This window comes from Idiotropiscis lumnitzeri, chromosome 3 (genome assembly GCF_059441095.1).
Source record: "Idiotropiscis lumnitzeri isolate Australia: NSW breed Sydney's pygmy pipehorse chromosome 3, RoL_Ilum_1.0, whole genome shotgun sequence".
Taxonomy (NCBI): Eukaryota; Metazoa; Chordata; class Actinopteri; order Syngnathiformes; family Syngnathidae; genus Idiotropiscis; species Idiotropiscis lumnitzeri.
This window is the reverse complement of record NC_142393.1, coordinates 30,073,135-30,098,175: the sequence shown is the minus strand read 5'-3', so window position 1 is coordinate 30,098,175 and position 25,041 is coordinate 30,073,135. Positions and strand designations below refer to the sequence as shown.

General features: G+C 44.8%; 1 protein-coding gene across 9 annotated transcripts in view; it reads right to left on the bottom strand.

The window, feature by feature from the left end:
- lama5 (laminin, alpha 5) overlaps positions 1 to 25,041 on the bottom strand; it is a 97,111-nt gene that overhangs the window by 21,187 nt on the left and 50,883 nt on the right. For all 9 annotated transcript variants that reach the window (XM_088290006.1, XM_088290010.1, XM_088290009.1 and 6 more), the window contains exons 32-53: positions 24,303 to 24,442; positions 23,942 to 24,057; positions 22,600 to 22,811; positions 21,750 to 21,951; positions 20,050 to 20,194; positions 19,692 to 19,832; positions 19,343 to 19,612; positions 17,769 to 17,852; positions 17,460 to 17,690; positions 17,268 to 17,381; positions 7,206 to 7,336; positions 7,043 to 7,123; positions 6,006 to 6,220; positions 5,827 to 5,927; positions 4,553 to 4,736; positions 4,339 to 4,479; positions 3,940 to 4,085; positions 3,040 to 3,150; positions 2,642 to 2,753; positions 965 to 1,135; positions 712 to 908; positions 531 to 647 (exon numbers count right to left, since the gene is read on the bottom strand). In XM_088290006.1, coding sequence (XP_088146132.1) covers positions 531 to 647; positions 712 to 908; positions 965 to 1,135; positions 2,642 to 2,753; positions 3,040 to 3,150; positions 3,940 to 4,085; positions 4,339 to 4,479; positions 4,553 to 4,736; positions 5,827 to 5,927; positions 6,006 to 6,220; positions 7,043 to 7,123; positions 7,206 to 7,336; positions 17,268 to 17,381; positions 17,460 to 17,690; positions 17,769 to 17,852; positions 19,343 to 19,612; positions 19,692 to 19,832; positions 20,050 to 20,194; positions 21,750 to 21,951; positions 22,600 to 22,811; positions 23,942 to 24,057; positions 24,303 to 24,442 — 3,362 coding nt within the window. The remainder of the gene's footprint in view (positions 1 to 530; positions 648 to 711; positions 909 to 964; positions 1,136 to 2,641; positions 2,754 to 3,039; positions 3,151 to 3,939; positions 4,086 to 4,338; positions 4,480 to 4,552; positions 4,737 to 5,826; positions 5,928 to 6,005; positions 6,221 to 7,042; positions 7,124 to 7,205; positions 7,337 to 17,267; positions 17,382 to 17,459; positions 17,691 to 17,768; positions 17,853 to 19,342; positions 19,613 to 19,691; positions 19,833 to 20,049; positions 20,195 to 21,749; positions 21,952 to 22,599; positions 22,812 to 23,941; positions 24,058 to 24,302; positions 24,443 to 25,041) is intronic.

The window sequence follows — 25,041 nt, the reverse complement described above, 5'->3', positions numbered from 1 at the left end:
GCAGAATATCTTGAGATGCATTAAAATTTGAGCAAAGGGATGGAGTGCAATAAATACAGCCATCTCGACAGTGCGATCCGTCACCTCATCTGTAAATTTGCCTCATGTGAGCCTGAGAAAGGTTTTTGATACGCTCTGTAACCATAGCACATAATCTGTGTGTTTCTCGCAGTGTTTATAATATAAACTACCCCATTTACTAACGTGGAGTATCATATCAGTGTCATACAATGCCATTTCGCAAACTACTAAAAACCTGCAATATACACCGTGTTCCAAATCATTATGCAAGGTACATTTCACTCAAAATTCATGAATAATTTATGCAAATGTCAGTCGCTATAATTTTCATTATATAGATAGAGTGAGCAAGAGAGAGAGAGAGAGAGACAGAGAGACAGAGAGAGAGAGAGAGAGAGAGACAGAGAGACAGATAGACAGAGAGAGAGAGAGAGAGAGAGAGAGAGAGAGAGAGAGAGAGAGAGAGAGAGAGACGTAGCGTATCTGTGTGTGTGTGTGTGTGTGTGCACCTCAGTGGAGTCATGCAGCAATGACAGCAGTTCGTTGACTTGAGCCACGTGGTCTTCCGCCATGTGGAGCTGCTCATCGACCTCCTTGCGTTTGGACGTCAGCTCGTCTACTTTCCTCTAAGACAGCAGAAGGTCATGTGACGTTCATAGCTCCTCACCCTCATGACTCAACCACACTCACCTTGTTGTCCTCCAGCATCTTCTGGTTGCTGTTGTTCACCTCGGCTGCTTGGGCCGTCTTGTTAACCGCATCGTTCAGGGCATCCCGCAGCTCCATCATGTTATCATGGAAGCGGGACAGGAACTCTTTGGCAGATTTGCTCGCATTCACGTTGTCCTCATGGCGATGCGCCAAGTCCTTGTCTACACGCTCCAACACTGTACATACGCACGTCACTTCCTGTCCGCCACGTTGCGAAATTGAGCCAACTTACATTTTTCAGCCTCCATCTTCTCCCGGTCGGCCATTTTCTTCTGTCCCGCGCAGCTTCTGTTCCGCATCTGGGCCAACATGGCCTCCATGTCCTCCATTTTCCTCTGCTGCTCGCCTCTGTCCTGATCTACCTCTGTGCTGTTTCGCGACCAATTGGCCATCTGCATGATGTCTGCAAGGGTTGACATCCACAGTGTGTCAAAAAGGGGATCCCCCAGTAGTTTATGACAGTACAGGTTCAATAACAACTTCATACATGATCATTTGCGATGCCAACATCAACAACTCTGTCGCTGTGGAGACTAGGTAACATCGGATGTACTTTTACTGAATTGTTCGCACTGTTGAACAATCTCGCGGGGTATGAGGACCAGGCTGTCAACGACTAGCCAAGATCAGCATATAATTGACACTCATTGAAATACACCGCAGGGAAAAACAAAAAAGACTTAAAAAATGCATTCAATATAGGTTCCCCATGAAACAAGTGAGATAAATGGGGGGGCCAGGGGGATCCCCCCCCAAAAACACTAAAATATTGAATATAAGATTAAGTTATTTAGTGTTAGTAATGCCCCTAGATACGGTTGCCTCTGGTTAGTCAGTCAGATAAAAGCATTCCATATTCAACTTAATGCACATCTTTATAATATTGCGCAGATCATTATTGTCGCAACAATAATTTTGCAACACATTGTGCAGCCCGAGTTTACTAATTCGATTTGTTGCAGAGAACTGTTTAGTAACTTTTCCAACTGACAGAAATTGAAACACAATTAAACTTTTCCAGCTACAGAAGGGAGTAATACTTACTTTGTTTTTATGGGTTCAATTAAAAGGAAATCTAGAAACAATCCACTCATGCATCCATCTGGAGTCGGGTCACGAGGCAGCTGGTTTAGCTTTATATTCATACACAGTACTGTTTCATACAAAATATATTTGCAAAAAGTTCTTTTTGAAGATGGTAGACATAAAAGTGAAGAAAATGATCTGAGTGTGGGACTTGCCAAGGTGAAAACACTGATAACATTATCACAGGCAAGTTTTACACCTATTTCTCTGCTATGTGATGTAGGTCTGTGTTTACATAGTCATAGAACACAATATTCTGTGAGCCTTAAAAGATCAGTCAGAATGCTGCAAATTGGCTGGCCCTTGATCAGATCTTTTTTGCCCAAAAATGGCTGACATTGAAAGATTTCTACGGACACTTGTATAAATTGGTATGTGCGCAAAAACTACATAGAGGGAGGAAGTAGAGGGGGCGTGTCCATATCCCCTCTTTTTAAGGGGGCAGTTTTCCTGATTAAAAAAAAAAATATCTAAAAAATAAAAAAATACACCCCTTTAACAACCACTACACAAGTAGCAGCCACTCGGTGAGTCGCACATCCCTAGCTCCGCTCCCCAATTTCAATTACAGATGGTAACGAAAGCCAGACTTGCCATTGGCCCAGGGCATGCGTGTGCTGGAGCCTATCCCAGATATTTTGGGGCAAAAGGAGGAGTAGACCCTGGACCAGCTGCCCGCCAATGGCAGAACCAAAAGTGGTTCCACAAAATGATCAGCTTCCACTTCCACTTAGACAATTAAAACTAACAACTAAGAAATATATCAATGGACAAAATGAGCATTGATTTTTTTTTTTTTCTAACAAATTTGAATGACTCCTACCATATAAATCGATGTTCACCATCTGGATGAAGCCCAGCAGGGTATGCGCCCTCTGGTGAGTGTTAGAGGTGCTGTTTGTCAGCTCGCTGAGTCGCTCGGTCATCGCTGCAGCCTGAGGATGCCACCATAAGATGCACGGACACAAATGTCTGAATGGGAATGTTTACGTTCCACCAAACACTCAAGATGAAGATTTGCATAATGCATTTTGTGATGTGGGCTGGGCTACTAGAGATGTCACAGCGCTAAAGGTGCCAACGAAGAAGAGGAAGTTGACACATATTAGAATATAGGTCGTGATTCTTCTCGATGACAAAAAAAGACTGTCAGAAGAATTGTGCAGAAAGATAGATGTAAGAAAGATGTAATATTAATACTGACTCCTAATGTTGCCTCACCTTGTCCTGCAGTGTGTCCAAGTCTGTGCTGATGTTGACAATCTCGCCATCCAGTACGGTGGCACGATGGCGGCTGCCATCCAATGAGCTATTGTACTTCTCAATGGCATGCTGCGATGGCCGCGAGATGACAATAAATGCACGAGAACAGAGTTTATTACCATAAGGATTGGTCAAACTGAGCTATCCTTAAACATCCTTTCCAACATTGAAATCAAACATTCAGCGTCTTTCAGGATCATTACCTCTTAAATCCCACCCAACTAATGAAAGCAAAGCTTGTTCAATGTATTTTTCTACACTGTTTTTTCAACGTCAAGGAAGCTTTCCCAAACATTTCAAGTCATGCACCCGCTTAAGACTCTGGCACAGTTGATGTACTCCTATCTCCAACCAAAAAATACAAACCCTCCAATTATATTAATCTTTTCACCAAGCAACGGCTTCCACAAACAACCTTCTATAACCCGCCAAAAAATCTGATGCTAATACAATGTGCCCAGGCTTTCACAAAGTTTTCATGCCAACACCGCTTTCAACCCCACCCCAAATCCCCCAAAAAACGTTTTTTTTTGTTTTTTTTTTACAACAGAACAGTTTTTCCCCAAATTTTGAATCTACAAACCACTTGCACCAAGCCTATAGAGTTGGTGCACCCCCCCAACTCTCCAACACAATGAAAAAAAAAAAACTACATAGAAAAATCTAAATAAATCAGCCTCTTGATATTATGTCATGGAACAACCTTTTCTAAACTTTTTAAGTTATGCCCCTTCTTCAACACCACAACATAATTGACTCACTGCTAACTGCAGTAACATAAACCATCCTCAACAAACCCCCCCCTAAAAATAAATAAATAAATCAATAACAACATCCCGTTGTGTTTGTGAAACTCACAGCGACATCGTCCACAGATGCATTGAGCTTGCGCAGCTGCGTCCGAGCCATGGTGCTGGCGTTGAGGTTGTGCAGCTGTGCAGAAAGCGAGTCAAAGTCCAACTTGCGCAGATCATCCAGCAGGACGATGACGCAGCTGTCACACGCTGCCGTGGTAACACATACATCATGCTGAAATGCGCTATAGAAGTAAAGTTGTATTGTATTGTATCACATGACATGCCGGTATGCCTGTACGTGCAACCTGTGTGTGTTTGTGGGTATGTTTCAGGACTACCACTCACATTCAGTACTGAATATGAAAGTAGTTTAGTACAACATTTCAGTTAGGACAAAGGCACTTATTTCAGCACAACCGGAAGGAATGACGCCTCAGACAGTATGTGTGTGCGTTATCACCTTCGCAGTGCAGGTCGTGACCATGCACGACGGGAACGTTGTTTTCTTGCGAACAGATTTCACACTGTTTTCCCGTCATACCGTCCCGACAGTGGCATTCTCCAGTTCGCGGGTCGCACTGACCGCCCCTACAGTCGCACTCTGAACCCACAAACAAGTCACACAGTCAGTACCATCAGTAGATATTAAGTAATGTGCCAGCTTGCTCGCTCACGCTTGCATCCGTCAGCGCCATAGTCCCAGAAACCGGGAGCACACTGGCGACAGTTGGGTCCGTTGACTCCTGGTTGGCACTTGCACTGACCACTCTGACGGTCACAAGGCTGCACCAGTGCTGCCGAAGCACCACAGTCACACGGACGACACCCAGTGCATGACTCGAAGCCGAACGAGCCGCCCTGAGAGGCAGGAAGAATGAGACGTTTGCAACTATGAACAAAATTGAACACGGAAATAGAAATACAGTCGTTTGTTCCAGGGTCAAAATGTCACCATTGTAAAAGCTTGTGCAGAGATTTTGTCATTGCCCAGCCATCAAGTGTGAGATAAAACAATCAAGTCAATGTTTTCTCATTTGTTTTTTTCTGAAAATGTCATGATTTGTCTTTTTTTATTTGTTTTTGATTAGAATTTACATTCATGTTTTCCTGGTGTCCCTTTCGCCATCGTCTGTCTCGTTAAGTAATTGCGTCCATCTGTGCTCATTGACCCGGACGCTTGTGCTGCCAAATCAGCTCCCTCCGCCCCTTTGTGACTTGTCCTTTGTTGTCTTGCCAATTGGTTTTTCATTTATTTACCTGCTTCCTTTCAGTCCTTGCCGGTTCATTGCCCTTGTCGCGTTTTGTTTCCGTTGGTCTTTGTTTGTTAGCTGTCTATGTTCCAGCCAAGCCACGACATTTTCATCCTTGTTGTTTTGGACTTCTTATTATTTTGTATTTTTATCCACCTTTGCCTTTTTATTCCTGTAAATTAAATCCACTTTTGGGAGCACTCCATTCTTGCCTCTCAGCATTTCTGTCCTCCTCCATGCCGTACCAAAACAGAAAAATTTTGAGACTTTTAGCAAAAAAAAACATCAACAGAAGTATCTGTTGACAGTTAAGTTTTTGAAAAAAAATATTCTTAATAATAATAGATTAGGTTAAAAAAGAAATGGTCGCGAGTCAGGTCAGAAAAGTCACTAAAGTTGTTGTTAAAGTGCTCCGTATATAAATGAAGTTGAGTTGAGTGGCACTCAGTCGCTGAAAGAACAAGCAGAGATGACATGTATCCAGTAATCATACTAACACAAACAAATTCCTTGTGTGTTTTACATACTAAATCTTCATAAATAACGAACCGGGAAACTTTTTTTCGCCATATTAATGACATCAAAGCACCTTCTTTCAGAAATGTGATTGAAAGATGAGTGGGCACAGGCGGATCTTAAACGTCACTGTTTTTTATTGTGTGATAAGTTATGTATGTAACATTCACATGTCAACAAACCTGACAGCGGTGGCAATGAGGTCCAATCACTCCAGGTTTGCAGCGGCACTGCCCGTTGTGCGGGTCGCATGACTCAGTACCACATGGAGAACAACTGCATTCTGTACAACAACATAATGTCTTAGAGTCTTCCTGATGGAATACCTCCTCCATTGACTGTCTTAATCACTCAGACTTACTGGTGCAGTTTTTGGCGGAGATGGCATCCCCATAGTAACCAGGAGCGCACTCGTTACAGTGAGGCCCGGTGGTGTTGTGCATGCAGCTCAGACACTCGCCCGTCAGCGGGTGGCAGTCGGTGAACAGCATGTTGGGATCTGTGTTGCCGTTGCAATTGCAGGGCTGGCATGTGCTGCCCAGCACCATCGGGTTACCGTAATAACCAGGGGCGCACCTGTCAAAAGGCTGCTGTTAAAGACCGAGTTCTAGCCACCAGTCAGTTAATTTAGTTTTTTGAGACAGCTGGGATAGGCTCCAGCACACCCGTGACCCTGGTGCGGATAGGCAGTTCTGAAGATGGATGGATGATTATGTGAGTACACTAATGACTAATCCGAGATACTACTACTATTAATATTGTTTGGCAACCAATTCAGAGTGTCCCCCGCCTACTGCCCGAAGATAGCTGGGATAGGCTCCAGCACCCTCCGCGACCCTAGTGAAGAGAAGCGGTATTGAAAATGGATGGATGGATAACTAAACCTAGACAGGTTTAGTCCAGCTTGGAGGGATCAGTATTTCATCTGTTTTATGCAGATGATGTGGTACTTTAGGCTTTACGCACTGGTGTAATGCAAGGTCGGACGTTAAGGACAAGGCATGTGATTTTAATATGAAATTTACTTGTGAACATACAAGCGGAATTTCATTTTCACTAATATGTAAATGCTTTGAAAACCTACAATACATAAAAATCCCACAACATAAAATGCTTAAGACCAGACCTGCACAAAGTATGTCTCGGGTCCATATCCGGCCCATCCGCTGTCTCTGACTGCCCCTAACAATGATCATGAAGTCTAAATAAAATATTAAAAATGTGGTGTTATTATTTGGAAAGTTGTGCTTTTATTTTATGTGCATGTGATGACGCTGGTACGAGCAAGGTACTCGTAACTGTCAAAAATTATAACAGTGGTTCGAATGTTCGCGAAATTCTTATTTTCCTGTTTCCAATTTGCTGTTGTTTGCACTTTTTGTTGTTTTGTTGGCTTACCTTTCACAGTGCGGCCCGGCGTAACCGGGCATGCATAAACAATGCATGTGCTCGTTCTTCTGCACGCAACCTTGAGCAAAACTGCACCAACACAGACACAAAGTTAGTCAATTAGTGCAGATGCTTCAGTCTCAGAAGAGAGAAGGTTTTCTGTACTACTGACTTGTTGGATGGCACTGTGAGTGGACATGGACAACTGGAACATGAGAGCACCTGCCCATCCACACTGATGTTGCCGACAAAACCACTCTGGCATTTCTCACAATGGTCGCCGGCTGAGTTGTGTTGACAGTTCTGACAGACACACAAACACGCACAACACAACACAGCAGATGAGAACAAAACACTAGAAAATAGAAAGCAGAAAGTAAAATTCATTATACAGTCGATTCCAAAATACGATCATTCCTATATCACGGTGTCCCGTTTTTTATAAGAGGTATTTTTCCACAAAAAAATAAAACACCAATGTTTATTCTTATTGATAGAAGTCTAGTAAAACAACAATCTACCAACACCCACAGTTCTAAAAATGATAGAAAAATTGTGCGCAGATAGAAAAGACCAGAAGTCACCAAGTACAACATCTAAAACATACAGGATATGGGCACTCGAGGACCGAAATTGGTGAGCCCTGCACTAGACAAATTCTGATCTGCAATACCTACGAAAATAATATTATGAAAACTACAGTTGGAAAAGAATTAAATTTGCTTTGATTGGAATTTGCTGAATTTATCTGGATTATTTCCATTTAATTAGAGAGAGTGTCATGGTCTCTGTTTTAGGTTTTTGACTCCAGTTGAATGTTTTTCCTTGTGTTCCTTTTTTGTGTCTTACTTGTTAAGCTTATTGTGTCCACCTGTTGGGTTTACTCTTCCGGCAGCGCCGGAAAAGCAGGAGTGGACTCTAAAAACGCAGGCTCAGAGAAGAGAGATTCGTGATCAAGGAATTTATTACTCCCGAAGCTAAATCTATATACAAAAACAGATCTATACATACAATCTTGCGGTACTGAAAGTGTAACATAAATCGCTGGTGGAAAAATCACACCAGGAAAAAGACGCGGAAAACAGAAAACGCTCGCAAAAAGCAAGGAACAAAAAACGAACGAAAATCGCTTAGCACCAAAGGGTAAGATGAGCCAATTGGCGAGCAAACACGGCCGAGAAGGACAAAGGCTGGGTGCATAGTCAATGGGCGGAAACGAGGTCGAGAAACAGGTAAAGCAGTTAACAAGAATGGCGAGAGTAAACACTTGGAACATGGACATGAGCACAAGGGAATAATCCGACGCTCAGACGTCAGCGCGGTGCGTTTAAATAGCATGGTAATCATGGTATCAAGAGGCAACAGGTGCGTGGCAGGTGGGCTCGTCTCTCCAGCCGTGACGACAAGACAGGAAACAGGTGCTGGAGTGAACGCCCCCACGTCAGCTGAGCAGACAACAACAAAAACATGAAGCATGACAGAAACGGATCATGACAGTTAACCCCCCCCCCTCCGCCCCCCCCCCCCTTAACGGACACCTCCTGGCGGACCACCTGGCTTGCCCGGGTGCTTAGCGTGGAAATCCCGAATAAGCGAGGGACACATGATCCAGGAGCGGGGGACCCATTGACGCTCCTCTGGACCATAGCCTTCCCAGTCGACCAGATACTGGAACCCCCTGCCCCTGCGCCTAGAGTCCAAGATCTCCCGCACCGTGTACACAGGACCACCATCAATGATTCTCGGCGGCGGAGGTGTGGTGGATGGAGGAACCAGAGGGCATGATGAGAACGGCTTGAGCAGGGACACGTGGAAAACCGGGTGGACTTTCATGGTGGGAGGAAGCTTGAGCTTGACAGAAACGGGGTTAATGACTGAGTCCACCTCCAGCGGACCCACAAAGCGTGGACCCCGTTTGCGGGACGTTCCGGCCAAATTGAGGTCGCGGGTGGACAGCCATACCTTATCGCCGGGCTTGTACGTCGGGGCAGGGCGTCGACGGCGATCAGCGATCCGCCGATTGTGTTCGGAGGTGCGGGACAAGGCCAACCTGGCCTCCCGCCAAACGCGATGTGCCCGCTTCAGGTGGGGCTGGACGGAAGGGACCTCGACCACCCCCTCCTGAGATGGGAACAGCGGCGGCTGGTAGCCGTAGGCGGCTATGAAGGGCGAACACCCCGTGGCCGACGAGACCAGCGTGTTGTGCGCGTATTCCACCCATGGTAGATGGTCGGCCCACGAAGACGGCCGATCGAAGCAAACGCACCGTAAGGCGGCTTCCAGGTCCTGGTTGGTCCTCTCGGATTGTCCGTTGGACTGAGGGTGGTAACCGGAGGATAGGCTCGGCGAGGCCCCCAGGGACCGGCAGAAGCGCTTCCATACCTGTGACACAAATTGCGGTCCTCGGTCGGACACCAAGTCGGTGGGTATTCCGTGAAGCCTGAAAACATGAAGCACAAGCAGGTTGGCAGTCTCTAGGGCCGACGGAAGCTTAGGCAGGGCAATGAAATGGGCAGACTTGGAGAAGCGATCAACGACGGTGAGTATGACGGAGTTGCCCCTAGAGACAGGCAGACCCGTGACAAAGTCCAGTGCAATGTGAGACCAGGGTCTTGGGGGTATCTGTAAGGGATGCAGGAGTCCCGCTGGAGGTTGATGCGACACTTTACTTGACGCACAGGCGGGGCATGCCTTAACGAGGTCCGTGATGTCCTTTCCCATCTCCGGCCACCAAAAGCGTTGAGCGATGAGCCTGAGGGTACGGCGGACACCGGGATGGCATGCCACTCTGGAGAAGTGGCCCCATTTCAGCATCTCGGAGCGCAACTGGACCGGCACAAATAACCGGCCCTCAGGACAACCGGACGGAGTGCCGGCCTCATCCTGTGCCCCCTGGATCCGCAGCTCGATCTCCCACCGCACGGATCCTACCAGGCGGTGGTCTGGTACCACGCTGTCGGGTCCTGGTCCCTCCTCGACCGGGTCATGGATGCGTGACAGGGCGTCTGGCTTGGTGTTTCTGGACCCTGGGCGATAGGTTAGTGTATAATTGAAGCGGCTGAGGAGCAAAGACCATCATGCCAGACGTGGGTTGAGTCTCTTAACAGTTCGAATATATGCAAGGTTCTTGTGGTCGGTGTACACGGTGAACGGTTCGTGGGCGCCCTCCAACCAGTGTCTCCATTCTTGTAGGGCGAGAACTATGGCCAGCAGTTCCCGGTTGCCCACATCGTAGTTGGCCTCGGCCGGACTGGGGCGGCGGGGGAAGAAGGCGCAGGGATGGAGCTTCTGGTCAACTGGGGAACGCTGTGACAGCACCGCCCCCACTCCTGAATCGGATGCGTCCACCTCTACGATGAAAGGCATTTCGGGGTTAGGATAACGCAGTACAGGCGGGTTGGTGAAGGCACGTTTAAGACTATTAAAGGCGGTATCGGCCTCTTGATCCCACGTAAAGCGAGTCTTGGCTGACATAAGACGAGTAAGGGGTAACGCACGGCGACTGTAGTCCTTAATGAAGCGACGGTAGAAATTCGCGAAACCCAAAAAGCGCTGCAGCTGCTTTCGGTTGGTGGGAGTCGGCCACTCTAACACGGCACGAGTCTTGGCCGAATCGGCCTTAATCTGCCCCTCCTCCACGATGAACCCTAGAAATTGGACGTATCTGGTGTAGAACTCACACTTTTCGGCCTTGACGTAGAGTCTGTTTTCTAATAACCGTTGCAGTATGGCCCGTACATGTTGGTGGTGTTCCTCCACTGAGCGCGAGAAAATTAATATGTCGTCAAGATACACGAAACAACAGACATTGAGCATGTCGCGTAATACGTCGTTGATGAGAAAAACAGCGGGGGCGTTGGTCAAGCCGAACGGCATTACTAAATACTCGAAGTGCCCTAGGGGTGTCTTGAATGCGGTCTTCCACTCGTCCCCCTCCCGAATCCTCACTAAGTGATACGCGGAACGTAAGTCGAGTCTTGAGAAAATGGTGACTGATTGCAGCGGAGCGAAAGCGGAGTCCAATAATGGCAGCGGGTAGCGGTTCTTGACGGTGATGTCGTTTAACCCCTTGTAGTCTACACACAGACGTAAAGTCTTCTCTTTTTTTTCCACAAAGAAGAATCCCGACCCCACCGGGGACTTCGAAGGCCTAATCAATCCAGCCGCGAGGGAGTTGGTTATGTATTCCCTCATTGCCGCTTGCTCGGGCAGGGAGACTTGATACAAGCGGGCGGCTGGCAGGGTCGAATCCGGGATTAGCTCGATGGCGCAATCGTAGGGACGGTGTGGCGGTAGGGACTGAGCCCTATCCTAGCTAAACACTGCACGGAGGTCATGATCATTCTCGGGTACGTTGTCTAAACAAATCTGTTCGGGGGACGCGACCCGGGTACTTAACCCCTCTTCAGCCGAGCGTAGGCAATGCGCGTAACAGTGAGGACTCCAATTACCTATGGACAATCTGCCCAAGTCGATCGCCGGTTGATGACACCTCAACCAGGGTAGCCCAAGAACGATCGGAGCTGCTCGCGAGGGCATGACAAAAAATGACCGTTTCTCCACGTGGTTACCTGATAACTTTAAGGTTAAGGGTTGCGTTACCCGTTTGACTTCCGCCAGGAGCCGCCTGTCTAGATCGCAAACTCTCTCAGTTTTCTCTAATTCCTCGACCGCGCAACCTAACTTGGCGATCATCCCGGGATTGATGAAGCAGTCGTCCGCTCCCGAATCGACCAAGGCCCGTATTCGGATACTGGCCCCCGCTCCTATTATCTCGCCGTCTACCTCAAGTCTTTTCGGTTCCTCGGGTTGAATGTCCCTGAGACCCTGGATCTCGACGTCAGAGTGGAGGGAGTCGGGAGGGTCGATATGGTCGGCAGTCGACTTACAAAGTTCTCTGGTCGTATCTGGAGACGACCGGCGTGAGGGGCGTGTGGGGCAAGAAGAGACCTGGTGACCCGGTGAGCCGCAGTAGAAGCAGGAGCCCGACTGGAACCGTCGCTGCCGTTCCGTCGTATCCAGCCGGCCCCCTCCCAGCTGCATCGGTTCGTCGGAGGAATAGGAAACCGAAACCGGAGGATGCGCTTGCTCCCGACGTGGCTGCTCCGCTCCCCTCTCCCGATGTCTCTCTCGCAGGCGGTTGTCTAGGCGGATCGCTAGACCGATGAGCTCCTCCAGGGACGCCGGATCCTTGCGGACGGCAAGCTCGTCTTTCAGAGCAGAACTGAGTCCACGACGGAACAATGTTCGTAGAGCACAGTCATTGAAGCCGCTCTCCGCAGCGCGAATGCGGAAGGCGATCGAGTAGTCGGCCACTGATCGGTTGCCTTGAGTGCAGTCAAGAAGTTCACCCCCGCCTCCTTTCCCTGAACCGGGTGATGAAACACTCGCGCAAGCACTCCGTCAAGAACGCCGGAAAAGACGACCGGAGGTCCGGTCGAGCGTTGCTCACGGCCATGGCCCAAGCGCTAGCTTGGCCAGTCAAAAGACTCATCATGAACGCCACCGTAGAACTGTCGTGAGCATACGTGAGTGGTTGTTGGTCGAAAATTAGGCGACACTGATGGGTGAACTGCCCGCAAAGACCGGGTTCCCCTCCATAGCGGGACGGGTGGGGCAAATTTGGTTCCGTCCCTTGGAAAACGGGCAGGGAAGTACTGGTCGTAGCGACCCTCGGGTCGGAACCCGGGGCATTGCTCGGCAGGAGACTACCAAGGTGGGCGTCCAGATTCTCAAGGCGGTGGGCCAGCTGGCCGACGGCGCTGCGGAGGTCCGCGATCTCCGTCGACTGCTGCCCCACCAGTCGTCCTTGGCTGGCCAGAGCTCTATAGATCTTCTCGGAGTCTGCAGAGTCCATGGTCGGATTATTCTGTTGGGTTTGCTCTCACCACCTGTGCTTGTCATCCCACCTTACTAGTGTGAGTCAATTAGCTCCCTCCAACTCTTTCTGTCTTGTCCAGGTGTTCCTCGTCTCGTCAATTTGATTGTATTTAGTTCTCTAGTTCCTTTCAGTCCTTGCCCAGTTCATTGTCTACTGTTGTCCGTGCCTCATGTTGTTTTGTGGTTCATAGTTACGTCATAGTCAGTAGTGATGGGCACTCTGAAACCGACGCACCGGCGCACGTTTCAAACCCGGAAATAAAATTCCCTCTGAAAACTGTTCCGACGCTCCGTCCAGTCTGGAGACAAGCACGTGACTTGTGACGTCCGAAGCAATATCTGTTTCATTCTCTAATGAACTCGAGTAAACCCCGTTACTGTTTCGAAGTCACGCCCTCTGATTCGATCCAAGGAATGAACCACATGACTGTCCCGGTGGCCGTGTGCCAACCAAGTGCCAGTTTGTCCATCTCATGTTTCTGACAGGTCGAAACAGTCTCAATTTTTGCGGCTTGACAGCTTTATAAATGTTTTAAAAGGTGAACTAAATGTGGGTTTGTAGTAGAGGAGTTTGCCAAGTTGTTGAGTGGAGTTATTATCATGACATTGCGTTTTTTGCGTGTTTTGAACGTGGACATGGAGCTAACAAGGAAGAGGGGCAGTTCCAAAATGTGGTAATATTTTGAACTAATTGCCCATGATGAGGTGAGTGTGTTATTATAGTAGGAACTATTTGTTTGATTAACGTGTGTTTACTGCGCTTATCCCCTACGAGGCGTTTCGCTGCGCATTATGGCGCTACTGAGGAAGTATTACACTAACAAACAATAACACGCTGAGATGTTAAATATTCAGTATTCATTTCCGAATGGCTTGCTGTTTATTAAAGGAACCAGGCTTTGTAATTTTAGGATGTTTGTTTTAAGAGAAGAAAGCAACTTTTTAAAATATAATATGTATTAACATTGTTATAATTTTTATTATTTTTGTTAGGTGGAGAAGGACATAATGCATTATATGTGTGCTCTGGAACTCACCTACAATTATTATTTCTTGCACATATTATACTGTTTAACAAAGTATGTACTCTAAGCATAAAAGTTACATGGACACCAGCAAATATTTACACTAGAACGTGGTCTATTACAGGGGTGGGCAAACTTTTTGATTAGCGGGCCACAATGGGTTGTAAAATTTGACAGAGGGGCCGGACCAGGAGCAGATGAATGGAGTGTTTTGGTAACCTCGCCTCATTGGAGTAAAAAAATACATTTAATTTTAAATGAAAGTGAACAAAAGCAGAACAACAAAATATGTCTTTGACACACCACAGTATTTAGAAAAGAAAACATGCACAAGGTTTATTCATTTAATTTTTTTCAAGTTCGGCGGGCCGGATTAAAACGTTTTGCGGGCCGCATGTGGCCCCCGGGCCGTAGTTTGCCCACGCCTGGTCGAGGAAGTGGTAGGCTATACTAATAATGAAAACAGTAACACACAATAATAACATATTTTAACATTTGTGACTTTATTCTATGACATAATGCTTCATCTTCCTGAAATGTCAAATACATCCTTATTTTATGTATTGTAATTTATCTATTCATTTGTTTGTGTCTAGCTGGCAGGCAGCAACAGACTCTCAGCTATTTTCTATTGTGGAGGACTGTGGTTTCAAGGACTTAGTGGCACTTCTTGATCCCACATACATTCTTCCATCAAGAAAAGATCTGAAGAAGATGGTGGTGCACCGTTATGAGGAGGAGAAGAAGGCTAAAGCTGTCTTGGAAAGTGTGGAAGCTGTGAGCCTGACAAGCGACATGTGGACCTCCATGAACATGGACCCTTATCTGGCTGTGACAGCCCATTATGTGGATGCTTCTGACAAGCTGGCCACAGTGGTTTTGGGGGTGCTGCCATTCCCAGTTACCCATACAGCTGATAAGCCTCTTCAGCAAGGGGTCTCATGATAGAGTGGGGCATTTAAAACAAAGTATCAAGCTTTGTTACAGATTTAGGAGCAAACATGATCGCCAGTGTCAGGAAGTTGGGCCTGAGGTCTATTCCCCCCTACGCTCACCTGCTTAATTTAGTGGTGAAGAGATCCATTGAGAATATGTATGGACTGGTAGACCTTCGCACAAGAGCTCGTAAAGTGGTTACCTACTTCAAAACAAGCACCAAAGCCAAAGAGGTGTTGCAACAGGTGCAGAAATCTGCAGGGCGCGAACCCATGAAGCTTATTTAGGAGGTGGGCACTTGTTGGAATAGCACCTATGACATGTTCCAGCATTTGTACGAAGAGAGGCAGACTGTGGGGTCAGCTCTTGCCGTGCTGACCACAAAATGTACGACCTGAAGCTTTCGAGAAGATGGCTGCCTGCATTGCCATTCTAAACCCGTTTAAGAAGGCAACAAATGAACTGTCACAGGAAAAGAGAGTTTCCAGTTCAGCGGCGATCCCAATGACCAAAATGCTGGTTCCTAATATATTAGATTTAACTGGAAAAAACAAGCCTCACCACTGCAAAGGTACTGGGGCAGAACTTGATGCAACAGATGATATCAAGATTTGATGGCCAGGAGGTTTCAACAGCTTGCAACCTTGCTACACTCCTGGACCCAAGATTTAAAATGATTGGGTTCTACAATCAAGGCCGAGCCCATGCAGCAATGAGACGACTGGTAACAGATTGTTCACTCAAGAACCAGCTCAACCTGCAATACCACCAGCAGAAGAGGAAACTCCAACAGCATCCACAGGTAATATTAAAACAATTATACATACCAGTTATAAATAACAAGTGGGATTATATTTCATCTTAAAGTCAGTGATAAATCTTCAATATGTCACAGATGGACCAGGAGGCAGGCTTAGAGGTAAAATAAAAGTGTTTATCTTGATCCAGACTGATAATCGAGGACCAATAGACTGAGAAACAGTTTCTTTCCAAGAGCCATCTCCATTCTGAACTCTCACACACACACGAGAACACCCTTACCTTGCAGAACAGCATTGTGATGTGTTTTTATATACCCTATTCAGTACTAAATTCCATTGCACTCTCTTATTTATTTATCTAATTTATATATTTGTCTGTATTATTGTTGTATTGCACTGGAGAGGGGAGCCCTCTAATCTCGTTGCACACTTGAGTACAATGACAATAAAGGGATTTCTAATTTCTAATTCTAATAACTGTTATCTTTGTTGTTTTGAAGGGAGCCTTTGGGATCTGCTGGACAGAGATGCAAATGAAGGCAGGAGGTCAAGGAGCGCGACAGCTGATGCTAATGTTGAGGTCCAGCTCTACATGACAGATCCACCCTTGGAGAGAACCAAAGACCCCCCTGATTTACTGGAATGAACAAAAAAATGTCTACCCACATCTGTATATGCTGGCCCAAAAAAATTTTATGTGCGCAGGCTACATCTGTGCCATGTGAGAGAATTTTTTCAAAATGTGGAGAAGTTGTCAGTAAAAAGAGAAACCATATAAATCCAAAGACTGTGGAAAAAATAATATTCTTAAATAAAAATCTTGAGAAAGAGGCTTGTCAGGGGGAGAGCCTCACCTTTGCTGACAGCTTCTTCTCTCCTGTCCCTGTCCTCCTCGGCAACGCTGCTGAAACGCATGTACTTTACCTGTGCCATAGTTTTTGTTACTTTGTTTATGTGTAAATGTTTATACTTTAGAGAAAACATATGAGTCATGGTTTCTTAGTATAACGTCATTTCACATTGTTTACTTATGACTTCAGGAAAAAAATAATGAAATGACTTTTCTTAGCTCGGCATTAAACAAGGTATGAGCATTTGCATGTTTTTTTTTTTTTTTATTTATTTTGTTTTTTATTTACTCAAAAACTGTCACAATACACTAAAACATATTTTTCAGTATAAAGAACTAGGTATCCAATCATCGTTTCCATGTGTGTATATATGCTCATGTTTTACTGTCTAAATGCCTCCATGGTATTTGACTTCAGTTGTAGTTTTTCGCCCCCAGATGTCATTATCACTGAAGCTTTGAAGCTTCAAACCATTTTGAACCGATTGCTTCAAATGGTTCAGTGTTTCATAAAAGCTTAATTTGCCCATCACTAATAGTCAGGTCTAAATTCTTTGGTGAGTGTTTGTTTTGTTACTTTATCCATGTTTTGTACTTTAGTCATTTTTATTTATCCCTGTGCCTTGTTTGCCATTTTGTTTATTCAAATGAAATAGCCCTTTATTCTTAAATCGTAATTCTTCAGGCATGTTGAAGCTTTGAAAAAAGTCATACTTTCAAATGTCTTTTTAAATAATAATCAACAGCCTTCTCACGATGCTTACGAACTGCACTGAACTCACCACGCAGATTCCTGATCCGTCCAAACACTGATCCGAATGTCCATGACAGTTGCAGGGCACACATTTTCCCAGGAAGAGTCCAATGGCATCCCTGTAGAAACCTGGAGCACATTTCTGTGCCAACAAATAAAGGAATACAGTGTGTCAATAAAAGGATTGCCACCCCTTTAAGACTTGTGGGCTCCTCCTCACCTGGCAGGAGTCTCCCAGGTAGTTGGCAGGACACATGCAGAGTTCCACATTGTTAGCATGGCGACCAACGGACGAGCTTTCGGCACCCTCCAGCACAGCGCCGCGGAGCGACACCGAGTGGGCCGACTGGGAATGAAGGGCTCGGATCTGCAGGGACTCCAAAGCCACTAGAACCATCATTAGCTCCTCTCTGGAGACCGAGTTGCCTGTCTGAGCGTGTCGAAAACTCCCCTGCGGGGGGCAGCGGGCGAAATACGTTTCAACATTCCTTTGAAATGTGCTATGAGCACCGCCCTGAGCCCACCTTACCTCAACCATGTGCACAATTCCCAAATGTGGCTCTGTGGGAGATGAATATTCCCGCTCCAAGAACACCAACGTCATCTGGTTGCCCTACAGACACACAAGCACGCACGCATGCATAAGGTTACACACTTCAGGTTTGCGTGTTTTGAGTATTTGGGGTGCTTGTAGTTTGTTCATTACACTCATGCGGAATTGGCGTGTCAGCTACACGGCAAGAGTAGTTTGCGTGTCAGTTACACTCTTGCTTATGGGACTTTTCTCTATGTAGTTTCGACTTCACAATTTAGTTTGTAGATCATTACATTTCAGTATGTTTAGTTTGTGTGTACGTTACACCTTGAACAAGATACTGAACCCCGAGTTGCTCCGGGGACTGCATCTTCGCAAGGTGAACGTGACGACAGTGTGAAGCGCTTTGAGTGCCATTGTGGAAACGCGCAATGCTATTTACGTAATGGTGGTGCAAATAAAGGAGCGGAGAGAGGTATATTTTTAACATTTTATTGTAATAGTGTTACTATTTTGGGTCATGTATAATATAATAGAATTAATTTTTCACGTTTTTTTTTTTGCATTCAAAGTAACACATATACTGCTGCATTTTTGTTGCACTCACATTTTCTTTTACTTGTAAATAAATACTTAACAAATTCTGGACATGAATCACCCGCAGCTAAATTATTTAATTGCCATATTAACACTATCATCTTCTAAATTTGTCACTGGCAATTTAAAAAAAAAAAAGAAAAAAAAAGACAAATGTGTTTTTCGGTGTTGATGTCACGAATCACCGCACCAAAATTCTGAGTATGCGCCTGTTTGTGTGTGTCTAAGACCGGGGGATTGAAGCCAACTCCTTTTTTACCTTTCACCTGTTCATTTGCTAATTCAAAAGTACTGTCATTAAAATAAATCAAATTCCATTCCTTTAATATGGTGCGTGTTGGCATTCCACTCATCTGGCCATCACCAGCACTCATCCTGTTCATTCGGTGGATGGTTGTTAAAAGCAGCTCTGATATCTATGTTTGTCTGGATTGTCCTATCCTTTCTATTAAATCCATTTTCAATAATTATTCTGTACTTGAGTACTGAGATCCTCCAATTAGGGTTTCATCTAATAAACATTTTCTGGTCTACCCATTTCCACCTCCTCAATATCAACCGGCTTCGCCCATTACTCAACCCCAACACGCTGGTTACATCCCGTTTGAATTTTTTAAGTTCTGTTTTGTCATAAACTAGTATAATCTCAATATAGTTTGTGATTAGTACTGCTATGTGTGTAGTTCGTGTGTCCATTACATTCACGTTTTTACATGTTCTATTAAAATAAATAAGTAAATAGAAATTCTAGGAAAAAAAATCATGAATTGAATTTTTTTGTGAAATAAATCTGAGCTTTTATATTGTGGCAGAATTGCCCAGCCCTATGTTTTTGTTTGAATTAGTAATTGCTGTACAGGGCTTTGAAATAGCTACAGCTGTTAAGAAACTGTTAGGCATATATATTGTATATAAAGTTGAGTTGAGTGTGTGTGTGTGTGTGTCTGTTCGTTCGGGGGGGTGGAATGTACCTTGAGGACAATGTCAGGTCGAGGAGGCTCTGCAGGAGGAGACCAGATGTCTCCTCTCATTATCTGCGCGTGAAGGCGATATCTCAGGTAACCCCCGTAAGATGACACCTTGTCTCCCAGGTAGGTCTTGGGCGCATACCAGTGAAGATCCTGATACACGTCAGGAATATCGCTAAGGTCGGCCTCCACCAGGTCCTGATCTGGATACACGTTGACTGGCACTTCCTGTTTGTCGGCACTGAGTAGCACCCAGCCTTCCATGTTCATGATCTTCAAAAATAAGAGGAACAAGGCGTATCAATTTATGCCAAAGATGTCTGAAGGTATGTTCAAGTTTATTTTTGTCTACCTCGCTGTGTCTCTTGTCTGAACTCCTGCAGCGTTCCGTGGCACGGAAGCAGAAGCAGCTGGTGCAACCTTTGGGGTTGGTCGGGTCCAAGTGGAATGTACCCACTCTGCACTGGTCACAGCGAGAACCCTGGACGTTCTCCTGATGGAAGCAGTGTGTGTGTTGAGGGGGGAAGAATTGCATGATTTCTCACCAAATCCAAAATAAGTGCAAGTTTCGTTTAAGGTTGCATCAAACTGCAGAGTCGTGTATGGCTCAGTTCAGCAAACAATTCATATTATAATGTACTGGCAAAAAAAAAAAAAAAGAAAAAAACTTTAGATGGAAAGAATTATTTTTTTTGTTTGTTTTTGCTCACCTTGCACAGACATTGTCCCGTGAAAGAGTTGCACACTTCTTCCTCAGTTCCAGCCTCATTGCAGTCACATGGTTGGCAATTTGGATAACCATGGAAACCAGATGCGCAGCGGTCACATTGGCGACCCACCACATTGTTCTTGCATCTGGAATGCGTTATACAACAATAAAAATGAATAGAAGCAAAGGAAATCAATAAAACGCACAAACCACAATGAAAGCAAAAAGGAAAAAATCTATAAAACTGGGAACAACAAAAAATATATACCGTATTTTCGCACCCAAAAGACGCGCCGTGTCAAAGGGCGCAACACCTGTTGAGGGCGCTATTTCTGTCTTTGTAACATATACTGGACGCACCGCCTGACAAGACGATAGCACAGCTGCTGTTAGCATAGCATGAACTTGGCAGAGCTGCCCACACTGACACAGCCGATAGCAGCCTACTATGCCCCAATAACATAAGCAATCACCCCATTGTTGCAGCAGACGCCAAGTCTCTATTGACAATAGCTGACATTGACAATGGCTCAGGCCAATATTAGGTGCATTGGCAATAGCCTACAAAGCAACGTCAGGGGAGGGACTTGGCTGCTTACCACACTCCTTAGAGTCACGGTTTAAAAAAAAAAAAAAACTCATCATACAAGCAAACAATGAAACATAGAAATAAGATTAACACAAACATGTATCTCTCATGCCATCAATATACCCAAAAAAAATGAAAATAACACAAAAGCCACTCAGCCTTAGCTAATTCAAGCAATGCATTCTGGGAGCAGAGACCCACAATCCCATAGCTGTTTAGAGAGATTTGCATGGCTGTTTTTTAGAGAGATGTGCTGTTATGCTTTGGACTTTTTGTCTGTTGTCTAAACCTGGGACGTTTCTTGCTTGCAATAACATAAATGATAAGACAGACTAAAACATTGTGGACAGCTGCCCTTTGTCCAGCTTTTTCCAACACCATCACCCAAACATTATAGTCAGATAGTGTATTTGTCACGGTCGATTGTAAGCATGAACAACTCACTCTTTGCCCAGCAGGGTGTGCTAACATTCACTTCCAACAGCTCGTTGATGACAAGGGCTGATGGACGTGAGTGGTACTTTGTCCATTTAATGGACGCATCGACTGACAGGGCGCTTTGTTTGTTAAGGGGAATTTTTGTGACTTTAAAGTGCGCCTTATGACTGCGAAAATACGGTACATAAAAAATGGGAAAAATAAACAAAATGAAGCCTGTGTAAGAGACAAACATTGCCCAGAGAGCGATATTAGATTTGATTAATTTCTCACCTTTAAGACAAATGACCTGCTGGGGTAAATGGTATCAGCTGCATTATCAAACACTGAGCTGATCATGTACCAACCAGCCCAAAAACCAAAGACAAAGATCTTGGGCATATGAGGGAAGCCCTTTAAATTGTGTGTTATTTGCTAACTCTTGCTTTTCATTTGTGGAAAAATAGATCTACTTCCGCACATGAAACACAAGAGCAAGGTGGACGAAAAAGAAAGGAGTGACAGACGCAACAATACTGTCATCAGGGCTATCAGAAAAACAAAGGCTTGTCATGTTTGACAGACAGTTTGGAAAGTTTGGAATGAGAGAGACTCGTCACGGGAAGGTGGAAAGACCATCTCTAAAATGTGGAGGTGAGTTACAACACCAATCCAATGAGGAGTTTTCCTCTTACCTGCATTGTCCGCTGAGCTTGTCGCAGCTGACGTCAGGTGTCACAATTCCGGGCTGGGAGCAGTTACACACCTCACAGCCAACCACTGGGTGGCAGCCAAACGTCTGCGGCTCACACTGGGTGCACTCGGGCAGCACGGTCCGGGGCGGGCAAATGCATTCTCCTGACATTGGCTCACACAGCCTGGTGCCACAGTTACACTCTGAGGACAAATAACACAAGGCAGCAACCAATCAGTCGATAGGCTTGGTATTGGGAGTAGTCTTTCTGTCAAAAATGTGCACACAAATGAGGAACAGGCATTAAAATCACCATATGATAACAAAAAAAAAAATGTGCAATGACTGATTTGAAGCAATTTACTGAATACAGATTCAACATGATTTGCAAATCATTGTATCATATTTGCATGTTTTATATAATATTGTAACTACTTTGGGATTGCTGTTTGCATACTGTCATTGTCCATGTGGACAATGAAGCCTTAACTTACGGGCCCATTTAAACTTGCTAACCAAAACAGCAGCATCCAGTGAGGCAGCTTTACGTTATACAAGGTCAACATCTTTTGCAATGATCTGCGGTTCCCCTGAGATCACTTTACAATGCGATCTCCTTGTTTAGACGCTGTTGTACTTCATTTCTCCATCATGACTTTTTTTTTAGATTTTGTTTTAAATTCCACCTTCACTTGACATAAATTATAATATAACACTAATATTTTGTCATATTCTTCTGATGGACAAAAATAGGACTCAGATGCAGATGAAAAACTATTTGCAGAAATGTGTCAGTACAATGCAAAATGGGGAGGACATTGAGGAGTCGAATGATTTACTAGGTTACTCACGCCTGCAGTTGGGGAAGCCCCAGTAACCCGTGGCACACATGGAGCAGTCTCGACCAATCACGTTTGGCTTGCAGTGGCACTGGCCACCAAATGTTTCACAGGCGTCGCTCTCGGCGCCAACCTCATGACACGCGCAAGGGAGCGCGCCGTTGTTGACAAAAGCCGACAGCGACGTGGCAGCGCGGAGGCAGAAGGACGATGCACTGGATGGACTGTAGGGAGGGAGAAAAGTAGCACTAAGTGCAAAAATCAGTTTGGTTTCACACATACTTTTGTTGTGTAGAAATCAAGTCTCTGAAACATGTTTATACACTGAGAAGTAACTCTTGTGTACTTATTAATGCGAAGGGTTTCCTACCAATTTGATACACACTTCTGAAATAACAAATTTGCTTTAATCAAATTTGCATTTCTAATTAAATAATACAGTAATTACCCCCCCACCGAGGGTGGTGACATTCCACACCAGCCCTGCCAAGAATGAAATCCGATATACCCTATTTAAAATACTCCCTATGCATTTTTTATAGCACTTTTATGGCGCTTAATTTTTCGAAACACACTTTTAAACTACTCAGTACAAATAGCGATTGTTATGAATCTTTAATATGAGGCCAATTCAATACATAAAAAAGAAGATAAGACAAAGTTTCAGGTAAGATAAGTTTGATATTATTTGATTAAGTTTGGGAGCAATACATTTCAATACAATATTAATTTCCATATTTGATTATGCGAGTTAAAATATTTGGATTTAGACGTTAACCATAAAAAAACTAATTCTATTAAATTACATTATTACGTAATTTCACACACGTAAAATACCATTGCATAGCATTGTTGCTTTATGGCACTGTAAAAAAAATATTCAAATAGACCACAACATTTTACTTTGGTAGAGAAAATAATCTTAAACAATATTTCTGAGTCAAAGGGAGACTCTTGCACATGTGGCCACGTGGTTAAGGGACTGCACGCACACACACACTGCTTTCTGAGTGTGACTGAGTGAGTGATGACTTGCTTAGCTGCTGAGTGTTGTGTTAGCTTCAGAACATAATGTATCTGGGTGTCATTTGATTGGGTGCTCGGATGTACATGGGAGTTTCATGAAAGGCAATTTTCTTTCTTGTTTTTTTTTTTGGGTGTTTCTCAAAGCCAGAAGGGTGAATCTTTGAATAAAATTAGTTTTTGCGAATATGTGTAATTCTTATTTTTTCAGCAAAATTACACATTTAAATGCTCATCCTCCATTCCACTTCAGTTCACAAACTGAGTCTAGGAATGAATTCAGTTTGTGAACTGAGGTTCCATTGTAACTGATGAAAGTCGGAGCACCCACTTGATGAAGAAGCTGTTCACGCCGCAGTTGCTGATGAAGTCATAGGATTTGTCAAGAGGCTCCTCACTCAGAAAGCTGGAGCTGTAACTTGACTCAGGCACCACTAGCACGTAGTCCTGGAAAAGACACAAAATTGACATCCAGGACCATGAAGGAGCATGCTGGAATGGGGGTGCATAGGAGGGAGGTAACAATGTTGAGGATGATTGAAGAGCAAGATGATGACTTGGTCCGAGCTAGTTTGCGGACTAAAAAATTAACAGTGAGCCTTAGGCCATCTCCCGGACTTTAGATTTCTAAATCAGTAGAGTTTTTGAGTTGTGTTGCATTGTGTGGGTCCAGTGTTATCATTGTAACTTACCAGCCACAGTGTTTTATCCGCAGGAACTTGCACAGTGAGGAAGAGTTTGTGGTCACTCACGTCAAGGATGATCTGGTTTTCTGACACCAGAACATTTCGACAGCCATATGCGTGCGGGCAGAAGGAAGCACTGGCATGGCCTGATGCAGAATCACAGGAGAAAGTATGAACATGAACAAAAAAAACAATCAGAGCGAGATTAACAATGGTACCCAAAAGGACACTCGCAATCAAGGCCGCGTTCGGGGACTGGGACTTTGGGCATGAGAGAAGGGTCTGGTTCAGAGAAATGTTGTAGGGAAATTTACACAATTAATCAGTCACATGCTGATGTGGAGGCAAAGTTGCATGAGTTTTCGGGCATGTTTACATCCTCACCTGTGGTCCCTTCTGAAGATTTTATTATTTTTGCTACAAATGGGAAGTTGAGTTTTTCTTTGCTTGATTTGGGGATTGGATCATGGAATGCTGCCAATTTTTGTGGGCCTGTGAAGCCCTTTCAGGTTCTCCTTAAAGGGGTGTAAAATAGAATTACTTTGAATTAGTTTAGTTAAAATTAGTTTAGAATTTGTTTTTAATTTAACTTTAGCCTTGCAATTTCTGTCGGTTTAAACACCATTTGCTTTGGTTTGTAACATACACAACATGTGTATATTTCTTTGCTCCTTGCCCTGACATTTTCAATCCCATTACCTCAAACTTAATTTGGTGCTCTCGGTGCTCTTTCAGGTTTTCTGCG